This window comes from Polyodon spathula, chromosome 1 (genome assembly GCF_017654505.1).
Source record: "Polyodon spathula isolate WHYD16114869_AA chromosome 1, ASM1765450v1, whole genome shotgun sequence".
NCBI classification, from domain to species: Eukaryota; Metazoa; Chordata; class Actinopteri; order Acipenseriformes; family Polyodontidae; genus Polyodon; species Polyodon spathula.
This window is the reverse complement of record NC_054534.1, coordinates 73,190,712-73,204,682: the sequence shown is the minus strand read 5'-3', so window position 1 is coordinate 73,204,682 and position 13,971 is coordinate 73,190,712. Positions and strand designations below refer to the sequence as shown.

Sequence of the window (13,971 nt, the reverse complement as noted above, 5' to 3'; positions counted from 1 at the left end):
ACCTCATCTATTTTAGGTACAGTAGGTAATATGTTTCTTTTTTGGCATATAACTGGCTTAATCTTGGCACAGCCACATGTTTCTTAAGAGACATGTGTACAAGTGTAAAAAAGTCAGTCTTACTTGGCAATAGGGAAAATTAATTAATGCATTGGCTTGGGGTGAACTACAATACATAGGCATTCAGACTGAACTGGATACCAACCAGTAACACTTAAAATTAGTTTATTCAGTATGAGTTATTATATACAAAAAAACTATGTGACACAGCTATGCTATTTAAAAGTCTGATTGTGTGACTCTAACAGTCTGGCCAAAAAAAAAACAACCCAAAAAACTGTTTATCTTAACACAGCATGGTCTTTGCAACATTCACACAGCATACTGTTTATGCATGAATATAAGCATAATTGTTTTGTGTAACACATGAAATGGAGCAAGTCTGTCAAAATAAATTCGCTGTCGCATCACTCATACTGTCTCCCTTCAAACAGCACAGTTACACACTACTGACAGAATTATAAACACTCTTCATGGTTGAGAGGCACAGGAAGATGTAACAATACATGCTTTGACTGGAAACTACTTTCAAAAGCATGAGCGGAATGTTAGAGAAACAATATTGGCACGACAAAAAAAATATCCAGCAATCACGATTGTGATTAAAAAGGAAATTAATTTAAGCATCAGCCCACTAGAGTCATTTTAATGTAAAATTTCTGAAGTATCAGGTGATAGCAACATGCAAATATCCAAAATTACTGTAGTCTATACTAGGAAAGGGGTTACCTGTTATTTATCCTTAATATGTGCCTATATTGTCTGCCACATACAATGTGGTATGTAATACAGTATATGCAGAATGGAAATTAATCATATTCAGCTTTCATTTAATCTGAAAATAGAGTAGCAGATGATCAGTGCAAGGGTTCGGCATCAAGCCTTTAAAAAAAATAGTTAGAAGTGTTTCCTGGAGCTCTAGCAAAAGAGAATACTGTGTGCACGTGACTGACATCAGCAGAATGGTTACAGTTTCAATTAAAATGGTTTACAGAGCCTGTTCTGAATGGTCCATCTATATCCTCTGTCTCACATATCATTCTAACTAAAAATGTCTACTGCAGATGTGGTGCAGTGATGAAAAGGATTGTATAGAAATATTAGATAGATAGAAAAAGGCTTCACTCTGAGACCAAGTAGGATTCTTAGGTTGATGTTGAACTTGAAAGCTTTGTCAGGGCACATGAACAAAACAGAAGACCCTTTGAAGACCTTGGAAATGTTTAGAAACATCCTTAGCTCTGACTCCTTATGCATTATTTTGTTCTTTCTGTTGGTTAACCCAGCTTGCCCATCAGGCACATACAAGCCTGAAAGTACACCGGGTGGAATCGGCTCCTGCATTCCCTGCCCTGACAGGCACCACACCTCTCCACCCGGAAGCACTACTGTCAAGGACTGTGTTTGTAAAGATGGCTACAGTGCAGCAGGCCAGTCATGTGAAGGTAGGTCTTGAGACAATAATAATGAAAATATGGGGACACATAAAACTGTAAAATGCAGGTAGAGTAGACTCTTGTACATCCAAACCAGTTAGGCCGAACCCTGTTTAGTACTGATCAAATCTATACTATACTAAAAAGCCTTGCCAAAGCTGCTGTCAACATCCATTCAATGGTTTGAATGATATGTCAGTCCTGAACTACCAGGGTTCGGAATAGCGAGAGTTTACAGTGCATGAATCAAAACTTAATAAATATAAACTTTACTGTTGAATTGATTTTTCTGTTTGAAACAATGTCATTCAATATTTTCAATGTGAACCTTTGACTCTGAGTCTTTCTTCCGACGAATAGTGGTTCACTGCCCAGAGATTCATCCACCAGAAAATGGCTTTTTTATCCAGAATGTCTGCAATAACCACTTCAATGCAGCTTGCGGGATCCGTTGTAAGCTGGGATTTGATTTAGTTGGAAGCAGCATTCGACTGTGCCAACCCAGTGGTGAGTGGTCAGGATCTGAACCAGCATGCAGAGGTAAGGGTTTAAGTTTTCTCATTCTATACATCATACATGCGCCACCTTTTTTTTATCTGCATTCGCTTTATTCTAAGACATTCACTGAAGTCACAGATTGCATGTACAGTGGTTGACCCTTTTTCATGATGTATTATAAATCTGAACATTTCACTTTGTCATGCAAGATCTGTGCACCTGAACATGGTCTTAGCAGTGTATGTCTGTTTTGACTTACTTTTGAGAAACCTTAATGATGACAGCTCTACACATACAGGCAGTGAGAAATTACATAAATATGTTTATAATTAATCACACATTCTCTATAGTAATCACCTATCCAGTCAGCCAGACAACTAACCTGATAACATTGCCATCATGCTGGCCTGTGTTTTCTTACCATGTTGGTCCCTGCTTAGCAACATGATGGCAGCTAATGACCTTCAAAAGATGACATTTGTGCCTGGTCAGTTTCTTTCATTAAGCACCATGTGCATGCTGTATTCTTTAAAATATAATACTGAGTTATTATATAATCCATTCACATTTTTGTTTGTACTTGTGTTTTTTTCACTGACGCAAAATTTGGTTTTTGAATGCTACCAATCGTGTACTGTATCGAAGGTTGTAGGTGTCAAATTTAGAAGTCAATGAAAACTAATCCATACATGTGTTATAGTAGCCAAAAAAAATTGATATTTATTTGTACTATAATATATTTTAGGCCTACCATAGTCCATAATCCTTGGCAGCCTGGGTGACCAGCAAACACAGCATAAGATAGGAAGGAAACCATCTCTTTTTATTCCTATAAGGGATTACTAGAATTAGGGCTTAACAGGCATAACAGGCATAACAGGCCAGAGTTAAATACAAGAATTTAGTGAACATTAGCCAGTGCACAATTTTTGGTAGGTTAGCAAACGTTCTTTACAAATAAAACAAAAGCACTTAGCAATTTCAAATATTTGTTCATGACAAATGTATTGGCACCTTTACATTACAAGTATGTAAAAGTGTTATAGAACTAATTAAAACATATATTCATTGATAGAAAACCACTACACAGTAATTAAGTGGCATTAAAAAGTCAATAGCCAAAAAAAACCAACGTCATTATTTCCAACATCTGTTGAAGAAGAACGCTTTGGCAACACAGCAGATGATAGTCAAGACAGAGGAGCTGGATTCATGTTTGAGAAAATCACTTATATCAAACTGCAACAAAGGAAATGGCTACAGAAAAGTATCACAGGAATATGAAATACCAAAATCTCTAATCAGAGTAGTAATCAAGAAGTGCACAAGAACAAATTCAACTGAAACACTTGAAAGAAGTGGACATCCCAAAAAATTACAGGTACAGCAGGTAGGAAAATCGTTCGACCAGCTAAAATTGACTTAAAGAAAGATTTAGAAGCATCAGGCATAATAGTGCAGAGCAGTGTTGTATGAATGCAGACCACTTTTAAAGAAAATTCTTAAAACAAACCGTCTAAAAGAAATATTAGACTAAAATAGAACTTGTCCCCAAAAAAGTATGTTTAGAGAAAAAAAGGGAAAGTCTTCAATGAAGAAAACCTTGTACAGTACCTACAGTTAAACATGCAGTTGTTCGATCATCATATGGGGGTGTTTTAGAAGTTCAGGGACTGAAAACATTCATGTGATTACAGATTGAATGAATGCAGCCATGTATCTAAACAATCTGCAAAGTACAGTGTTTATCTTCCAATGACAACGACCCAAAGCATATGGCTAAGTCAACTCCGGAATTCTTAAAGAAATAATGAAGATAAAAGTTCTAGAATGGCCTTTGCAATCACCAGCTCTCAATCCAATAGAAGTGCTTTGGACTGATCTGAAATTAACCTGTAGCCAAGCATTGTGTATGCAGTCTGTCTGAGCTGAAGGAAATATGCAAGATAGAATGGGCCCAAGTTTCACCAACAATGTCATATACTGGTTAAGAATTATCATAAGTGTCTGAAAGCTACAATAAAAGCAAAAGGAAGGCACACATAAGTTTGTTATTTGAGAAAGATTATTTGTTAAATTTCTAGACATTTGTATTTTTCTTTTATGTTTTATAAAAAAGTGGTTGAAGTTTACTAAATTCTTGTCCTTAATCTGTTCCCTTGAATGATGGTATAAGCATAGAGTGCCAATACCTTTGTCTGCAACTTTAGTATTGCATATATTAAGATCAAGAATATTATTTTTAAGTAATATTATTTTTTAAATTTAACAGGAATAAGGATAGTTTAATTGAGCATATTCCAAGCAAAACATACAGTACTGGTATGTTCCAAAATGTTTTTAGCGTTATCAGAGGTGTATTAGAAGATTTGAATCATCTTTTTTTTTTTTTTACTTGTCTTTTTATGGAGAAGCCTTTAAATGCTAATAAAAACATGTTAAATTCATGTTTCATGTTTTGAGAACATAGCATGTTTTTCAGTTGCAGTACATACAGTGCATATTTTCTAAGGGAGACCCTGACCTTTACTTTGTGAAGAAATCTGTTTTAAAAAGTACATCCTTAAAGTTGACATCTGAGTATTTATTACTTCAAGAACTTATTTTTGTATTTTATTTATATTTTTATGTTGTTCTGCACTCATGTATTTTTAAGCCAATAATATCATACAGATATTACATATTCATAATTTATTTTCATTGGCTGCCATTCCTCACATGTTCCATAAATAAAACCGTATAAGATTTTTGTAAGTTTGTAATACTATTGTTTTTACTGCATCTGAGAGATCCAAACCAGCTCACCATTCTAATTCCACATCTTTGTTCATTTCTGTCCGTAGTTCGCATGTGTCCGAGACTCAATAGACCTGCACACGGTCACATTAACTGCTCAGCTAGTGACACATCATACAGAACAGTGTGTCAGGTGACCTGTGAAGAGGGCTATCGTCTAAGAGGAAGCTCGAGACTAACCTGTCAGGTGAACACTCAGTGGGATATTCCAGAGCCTCAGTGTGTTGGTAGGTTGGACACAGTTGAGATTGTATGATGTAAAACATTCTTTAGCTGTGAGGAATAACTTCTAAGCAGTACACTGAGGATTACCTCATTGAATAGGTCCTAGCTTGTGCTATTGAGACAAGTTCAATTTTATGGCATCCATTCTAGAAGGCAAAACGTTTTTTGGATTTTGCTGCTTGGTAGTTTGCTGGATAGTGAGGTCAGATCCAGCTTGCTTGCTGTGAGGGATCCACAGAGCTCAACAGCCAACACGTGACACAGGAGTGAACAGTGACAGCAACTAGCATGGAAGAGGTTTCTTATAAAGGAGCCTGAAATGTCAAATCACTTTAATGGTTACAAGAATACCCTGTAGTGATTTTAAGAAATGGACTGTACTACTTTCCTTAACACTGTTATTTTTCAACATAATTCTGGGTATTTAAAACAGTGGGGGAATGAAACCGAAAAAAAACAAATGCTCCCTCCTATAACACTAACCATATCACGGCTACTGTAGATTCAGAAAACCAGCAGCATTGTTGTTGGAGGTAGCATTTATCTGGATATTGTGTTGACGTTCACAAATCATCTTTCCCATGGCGAACCCCATCTGTGTGAATCAAAATCAAACCAATTAGGGAGTCATGCAGTCAGGGAGTGGAGGTTTGTGTTCTGAGAACCTCGAGTGCTGTTCAGGGAGTCATGCAGTCAGGGAGCGGAGGTTCGTGTTCTGAGAACCTCGAGTGGTGTGCAGGGAGTCATGCAGTCAGGGAGTGGAGGTTTGTGTTCTGAGAACTTCGAGTGCTGTGCAGGGAGTCATGCAGTCAGGGAGTGGAGGTTTGTGTTCTGAGAACCTCGAGTGGTGTGCAGGGAGTCATGCAGTCAGGGAGTGGAGGTTTGTGTTCTGCCTGTGCCAAGTAAGCAATCTTGGCTGGGAGTTCCATGGGGAAAGAAAATTGCTTGGTGGTAGGATTAGAGGACTTTTATTTCTCCTAAACTGTTATTGGGAGTTGATGAGGACTTTGCCTCAGCTGTGCCTTGAGGGTGGTTGCCTCATGCTAGACCTCAAAGCTTCTGGCCTCAACTGCAGCATTTGTCTTGTATGCCAGTCTTGAATCCACCACTTTTGTTAAGCTTCATGTTTATTAAATGGTCATGGGGTCAAACATATCAATTCCTACAGTAACTACAGATTCCAACCTGTGCCATTTAGAGTATCAGTGATGTTGCTTCATAAAGGAAAGTTGAAAAAGGAATATGGCTATCATATTACAATATATATATATATATATATATATATATATATATATATATATATATATATATATATATATATATATATATATATCTATAATTTTATTATTGTATTCAATACTAAATGGGTCAGATCTGTACATAAAATCATTGTATTAACACCATTCGGAACATGTTTAAAGCCTATTTAAACTATCTGAGTAAACCTGATTGTCCAATAAAATATAGTTTAGATCCTGTGTTGCTGCAAATTTGCAACCATGCATGACAAATGTATCATAAAACCTGCCAGTTGTTGCGGTGTAGCTCAACATATGGTCTGGATTTCACATGAAAACTTAGTAAATCACATCTAACAGTGTTATATCATTGCTCTTCTTTTTCAAGCAATTAAATAAAACAAGTTTGTGGTTAGAAAAGGAGGACACTGAGCTCTTGGTATATGGAAGGAAAAGGGCAAGTACAAGTATTTACCCAAATATCAAGATGAATTTCTGTATGAATCAGAGAGTTTCAAAAAGCCATCTATTAGCGAAGGTCGAACTAACTACAGCTATGGCCAAAAATTTAGCATCACCTACAATTTTAGGATTGAGATATAATTAAAAAAAAAAAAAACTATATGAACATAATTGAGATATTTTATTTAACATTATGTAATCAAACAAACTACAAATTGATATCACAAAAGTCTACCGGAAGCCATAATGTAGTACAGTATTTCATGTTAGATTTCGAAATATCAATTTTTTTAAATGTATGTCAGTTTTTGATTAAGTATATGAAAAACTGCAAAGCAGTATCAATATGTTAATGTAACATTACTTAGCAGGTTTCATTTGACTTTATCAAGTAAAATGAGTTACTCCTATAGGGTGATGCAACACCTTTGGCCACAGCTGTACACGCCATGAACAAAAGCTAAACTCCAACAAGTAAGGTTCAGTGACAGTGTATGACTGTGTTTGCAAATGTCCTTACATTATTGCATGCATGTTACAGGCAGTGGTGTGTGATGTGTGATAATTGTTATTGATAATTTAGGTTTTACTCTTATACACAAAGTGACTACTAAAGGTAACATGTTAAGACATGTTAACACAATGCTTTATTTTAATTTTTCTGATGAAGCTGATTCATCAACAGTTTGGCACTACCGACCCAAACTCAACCAACCACTCATGCACAGCTGTTTTAATACATGCTTTTTCAATGAAAACCACAGACTTCTCCCTTCTCGCGGTAGTTTCTATGTCATTCAATGTATGGATAACTGAGCCAAGATTATGTGTAGAGAATGTCTGGGAGCTTTCATCATAATAAAAAACAACACTATTTGTAAATCCCAAATGATCTTACAGTGAAATTGATCACAAAAAAAAAAAAAAAGAAGAAAAAAATAGATCTTACAATGGATCGGATTTACTAAGGTCTTTACACCTTGCAGCAAATGGAAGAAAAAATATGCTCTTCCTGAGTCCTGCTTCACTGTTATAGACAAACCTTCAGATGTTGACCTAGAGGCTTAGAATAGAGGAGTCATTGGGGTCAATTTGTTAATTGTGTATCCAGAAATATAGACTTTTTTTAAGAATAGACTGTTTTTAGAGGTTCAGAGTTAATAAATCTTCTACCTCACATCCTCACTTCCATGGTATTTTCCTTCCAGAAATCCACTGCCCCGCACTAGAGAGGCCTAAAAATGTGGTGATTCTGCCCCCTACCTGTGGAGAAGAGGAAATGAAGGCAGGAGATGTATGTCGACTCAGCTGTGTCCATGGATACAGTCTTTCAGGGGTGACAGGAGAAGTTCAATGTCTGACCTCTGGAAAATGGAGCAAAAATGCCCACAAGGCCAAATGTAGAGGTACATTGCATGATTTTACTGTAGATATGTTTTTTTTAAAGGTAATAGTTGCACAGCATTTTAAAAACTTTATTTCAAAAGTAAAATGTAAAAGTAAAGATGCTTTCTTTTATTTTAAAAAACTAACAGTTGGTCAAATAATTCTATCTCTCTTAATCATAATTTTAAAAATAGTCTGTCTTTCATACATAATGTTTATTTATTGAAAACATAGATACTGAGCCGCCTCAAATTAATTGCCCTAAGGATATTGTGACTGAAACAATGGAACATCAAAGCTCAGCCAGTATAAGCTGGATCATCCCCAATGCCAGAGATAACTCTGGGGAAGAGGTAAGGTTTCACTGTGTATTTGTCTAATAAATTGTGATCCTATGAATTATACATACACCATAATAGAAAAAGGCAACTACGCTTCATTTATTAGGAATCAACTAAGTAAAAAAAAAAATAATAATTATCCCTCTTATTTATTTAAGGACGGATTTATAAGATGACTCCATCTATTGGTCATAATATAAAATGTTAGACCTGTGGGACTAGAAAAGGAAAGGTAGCCCAGCACAAGTCCTTAGTTAAAACACCAGGTGAAAATAGTTGACAGAATTATTTACTTATATACATATACTTTGCCCTTCATACTGTATGTTAATTATAAGCTGCACAACATATATATTATACATGTTATTGTACATATTATACATAAAAAGTACATACAAAAAATACATTAAATACATTTTTATGACCATAGGGATCTGCCCTTCATGTAAAAATGACACCATGCATCATATTCACAAAGCATTTACCTCATTTCTAGGTTAAACACTATACTTAAAAAAAAAAAAAAAAAAAAAAAAAGCTTCAAGTGACTACATGCCCATTAGTTTTTTCATGCTAATTCTGTAACACTGATAAATGCTTTGTGAGTACGTTGATATTACCTCCACAGTGTACTCTCACATCTTAATAACTCTGTGTTGCTATTGTGAACTCAAGGTATCCATTCAAGTTACTCCGACATTCATCCCCCCTCACCCTTTCCCCATTGGAGAAGTAAAGATCACGTACACAGCTACTGACAGATCAGGAAACAGGGACAGTTGCTCTTTCATTGTGAAAGTGATTGGTACGTGAAAGTTTCATCTAAATAAATAATAGTCTATGTAGACCAGGACTATGTAAGATATCTGAATGCTTTATTACTCTAATACCAGAACTGCCATAAGGATTTTTGACTATGACTGTTGTTACTCACATCTTGGAGAAAATACTGTTTGATGTCCAGTTGATTAATTTTTACCAGGCAAGCAGTGTGGTCAATAGAATCAACTTGAGGCATAAATCTGTAACTGACTGTAGACTGGAGCAATTGGACAAACTATATGGTTTCTGAGTAACAGCTTAATAAAAAAATTATTAAAAATGGATGAGACGTAAAACTGAGGCCCTATTCTAAGTGACTCTGCAAGTGTTTTGTATACAGACAGCTGATAAAATAAAAAAAAAGTATGTTTCCATACCTTTGATAAGTCTATTTCTCTTTTAGACACAGAGCCACCTGTCATTGATAGGTGCAGATCACCTCCCCCCTTCCAGACAGTGGAGAGTCAGCTCACCGCAGAGTGGGAGGTACCACAGTTTTCTGATAATTCAGGTATTGCTTTTACTGAAAGGGAAATGTGTTTTCATTAGGAAAAGACAACAGCTGTTATGGATATGTGCTAAAGAAAACCTGAAGTACGTCACTGCGGGGAGTTGTGGTCTTCTATACACCACCACAGTTAGACCATAACATATAATTTAGAATGGTGACATACTGTCTCCTGTGCTATGACATATCACAGTTATATTACAGCATAGGTTTACTTTGTGGCATATTGTGGTTTATTTTAGCCTCTGTTCCTTGGTTACAGCTTTTATAATTTTACATAATACAGTATAATGTGGCATATACATCAGAACCAAAACTTACAATCATTTATTCCAGTGCAAAAACTAAGAGAAAAAGTCCTCCAACCTGAGCATTCACCATGTACTATAATAATGAACAATGTGCTTGCATGACAGGGGCTCCTCTGACCATCACAAAATCTCATTCTCCTGGAGACTTGTTCCCGCGTGGAGAGACGGTTGTTCACTACACTGCTACTGATCCATCAGGCAACAACAGGACTTGTGATATAAACATCATCATTAGAGGTATGTATTGGATTTCCAAAAATGCTGTAATCCTCAAAGTACATTGTTTCTGGAAAATCCACCATATAAATTATCATCAATTTCATGAAGTATGGATAGAAGAAGATCGTGCAACTGTGAAAGCTTTCATGGTGTCTCCTAAATGAAGTACCCAAACAAAACTCAACCTTCTGAAATTGACTCCAAAATACTCTAATGCTGCTTCACATTAGTTGTGCCATATTTTGATTATTTTATACTGTGAACTTGAAGAAGATGAGATGATGATTGGTCTATTTGTATTGTTTCTTCACATGGGTAGCCCTTTTAAATTAGCTTCATAGCTGCATTGGGCTAGTGTAGTTAAAAAGGTTCATTACATTAACTAAAACGTCATTTTATCCTTTTACAACTAGGATCGGCTTGTGAGCAGCCCTTTAACCCAGTAAATGGGGAGTTTTCCTGCACTGAAGAGGAGTCGGGTGTGAACTGCACTCTGTATTGCATGGATGGGTATGGTTTCACAGATGAGCCAGCTCACAGCTACCTCTGTGCCCATGATGGAGTGTGGAAACCTCCTTACTCTGCAGAGTGGCCAGACTGCTCTTGTAAGTATAACTACCTGCCTTTTAAACAGTGTACTGGGTTTAAACTAAATGCAGTAGGGACACATGTGTACACCAGAGTACTCCAACGACCCATTACAATGAAGTAACATTATTAGTTCTTTAGCACTACCTACTGGGTTGTACACTGTTCAGCATCCCTCAAGCAAAAGGTAGAACTGTGCAGACATGCATTGGAGAGATGCAACATGGGTTAACTGGAGGGATAACAGAAGTACCTGACTGTGACATGTGTGCTATAGAAAGCATATGGTCGAAATATCTTTTTGTTGGACCTCTTTTTAAAGGTCTTAAAATCAAAAGTAAGTTTACAGCTGAAAGCGTAAAATCCTTATCAACAAAATTCATATGAATTCCAAAACATTTTCCTATGAATAACATTTGAATACCTTTTTTTCATATACAGTACATGTTCATGTTCTGCAGACAAAAATGCCATATGTTTGTAATTGATTGGAGTGTATCGCCAAAGGAATTACTAATTAAATTGGAATCTGTGTAAAATATTCTTAAATGGGTCCATATCCTCTTTCTGTTTTTATCCCAATGCCTCACAGTGAACCGCTTTGCAAACCATGGCTTCAAACCCTTTGAGATGCTGTTCAAGGCATCCAGATGTGAGGACCTCAATCTGCTCGAAACCTTCACTGAAAAATTTTACTCTGCGCTTGGAAGCATGGTATGAGCATATTTGCAATTACTTATGTCAAACCAGGTCAGCGTTATTTAAAGGAATGTTAACACAGGTTTTTATTAATAATAATAATAATAATAATAATAATAATAATAATAATAATAATAATAATAATAATCGCTATTTTATAAAGCAGTGTACATAAGAACACAAATAAAAATAGACAGTAAGAAAAATATCAAACAATAAATCTAAAAAAAAGCCTGTTTAAACATAAGTTTTAAGGGGAGATTTAAAAAACACCCAAGGATTCTGAGTCCCTTATTTCTTTGGGAAGTGCTTTCCACAACCTAGGCGTATAGGAACAGAAGGCCCTATCACCTATAGCTTGTGGTCTGGTCGTGAGGACATATACGAGTCCAATGTCAGTGGACCGCAAATTGCATCTAGGGGTGTAAATAGACAAAAGGTCAGTTATCTAAGGGGGAGACGCAATTTTCAAGGCCATAAAAGTCCATAGCAAGATTTTAAAATCAATACACAACTTAACAGGAAGCCAATATAAGGATTCCAGAACAGGTAATGTGATCACCTGATCGAGACCTAGTCAAACCCCTGTCTGCTGAGTTTTGAACCTACTGCAATATGTTTAGGGTGTTCTTGGAAACCCTAGCAAGCAGAGCAAATCCATTCTTATCATCACTATCAATATTATCATTCAGTTTGGTATATGCAGATATTTCAAAGACAGCGCTTGCGTTTCTGCTGCTTTCTGGTATCTAATCACTTCATGGAAAAATATATATTCCAATGAGAATTGGCCCCTCGTTAGATTTTAGTATGAGTTCAAAGTGCATCTCAGCTGATTAAGGTTTTGATTCCTTTGTTGATGTTTCAGGTTCCATCATTTTGCAGTGATGATGATGTGGCATGCAGGCTAGAAGTGATGCCCCAAGGACAATGCCTAGAATACAACTATGACTATGAGAATGGATTTGCCATCGGTAAGTCATAACAAATCTATATAATGGTGATTTACTAATTGAATGAACTAATTACATGAAAACAGGTGAACACGCACCTCATGAATTTTTTGTTTTGTTTTGTTTTGTTTTACCAAGTGTTGGCAAATACAGATTCTGAAAGTTTACCAACTTCTTGTAGGTTAGGGTTCTTAAAAAAACATTTTCTTTACACACTGTATATAACATATGTATTTGTATTAAGTCATTAATTTTTTTTTTTTTTTTTCTGTTATAGGTCCAGGCGGCTGGGGCAGAAACTGGGGTGCTCAGGGCAGACTGGATTATGCCTACACTGACCCTGAGCTACAGAATGACCAGCCAGACACATACAAGCCCTTCACTGTCTCTCCTAAAATGGCCCCTCTGAGGAGGAAGAGGCATCGCCAGAAGGCTGCCCCAGCAACGGACCAGAAAATACACATTGTTTTCAATATAACTGGTATGTAAGTGCAGACTGGTAAACAAATAAAAATATCCCAGGTAAAACAATTCACATCTAACCTTTCAGATACAGGATTTCAGTAAAGTGGGTTTAATGTGCCATTAACAATATGCCTACCTGTATTTCACATCGCAAGGAAGTCATTGGCAACGAAGAGTGGTCAAGTTCCCATTTTGCCTACAAAAGGTATTTTTAGGTTATTTGAATTTCTGACCTGTTTCCAGTGGATCTCCAGTGCTCTGGGAGTTAATTACACATCTACACTGATTGTGCCTTTCTCTGTTCATTGTTTCATAGACATTTCACTGTTTGTGAAAGTGGACCATATTTATAAAGCATTACACCCTTTTGCAAATTTAGGCTTTGGAAATATGATGATCCATTGTATTTGTTCAGCTGAATAAGGGTTAGAAATGTACCTCAATGTTTAAAACAGTACTGATACTTTATTGCTTTAATACCTGAGTATTGTAATATAGATAATAATTATCTTCATTTTAAACATTTACTGTACTTCAAATGTAGCAAACACACAAGGCTCACCTGTACCTTTTCTTGGATAGAGTTTTATGGTAGAATAATTTTGTTTTTAAAGCAAGCATACCTTTGCCAGCTGAACAAAATAACTCCCTAGAAGCAGAGAATCAGAAGAAGCTACTCTTAGCACTGGAAAACATCACCAACAGACTGAAAAGGACCTTAAATAAAGAACCATTGTATACCTTCCAAGTGGCATCAGAAATGATTGTCGCTGACACCAAATCTCTGGAGAGTGAGAAAGCAGCTCTTTTCTGTAGACCTGGCTCAATGTTGAAGGGTCGAATGTGTGGTGAGTAATGCTGTGTAATTCTTATAATCTTCCTGGCTATAATTGAGGCCCATGAACACGTATATACCTGTTTAAGCTTTTTCTGTAAAACTGTACATTCAAATGTGATGCAACCT

General features: G+C 36.2%; 1 protein-coding gene across 2 annotated transcripts in view; it reads left to right on the top strand.

Moving 5' to 3' along the window:
* The window catches only part of svep1 (sushi, von Willebrand factor type A, EGF and pentraxin domain containing 1), a 95,537-nt gene that overhangs the window by 39,528 nt on the left and 42,038 nt on the right, over window positions 1–13,971 (top strand). For both annotated transcript variants that reach the window (XM_041261696.1, XM_041261686.1), the window contains exons 4-16: window positions 1,347–1,505; window positions 1,857–2,036; window positions 4,838–5,017; window positions 7,924–8,121; window positions 8,336–8,454; window positions 9,118–9,247; window positions 9,668–9,775; window positions 10,189–10,320; window positions 10,716–10,907; window positions 11,483–11,604; window positions 12,458–12,563; window positions 12,820–13,023; window positions 13,622–13,855. In XM_041261696.1, coding sequence (XP_041117630.1) covers window positions 1,347–1,505; window positions 1,857–2,036; window positions 4,838–5,017; window positions 7,924–8,121; window positions 8,336–8,454; window positions 9,118–9,247; window positions 9,668–9,775; window positions 10,189–10,320; window positions 10,716–10,907; window positions 11,483–11,604; window positions 12,458–12,563; window positions 12,820–13,023; window positions 13,622–13,855 — 2,064 coding nt within the window. The remainder of the gene's footprint in view (window positions 1–1,346; window positions 1,506–1,856; window positions 2,037–4,837; window positions 5,018–7,923; window positions 8,122–8,335; window positions 8,455–9,117; window positions 9,248–9,667; window positions 9,776–10,188; window positions 10,321–10,715; window positions 10,908–11,482; window positions 11,605–12,457; window positions 12,564–12,819; window positions 13,024–13,621; window positions 13,856–13,971) is intronic.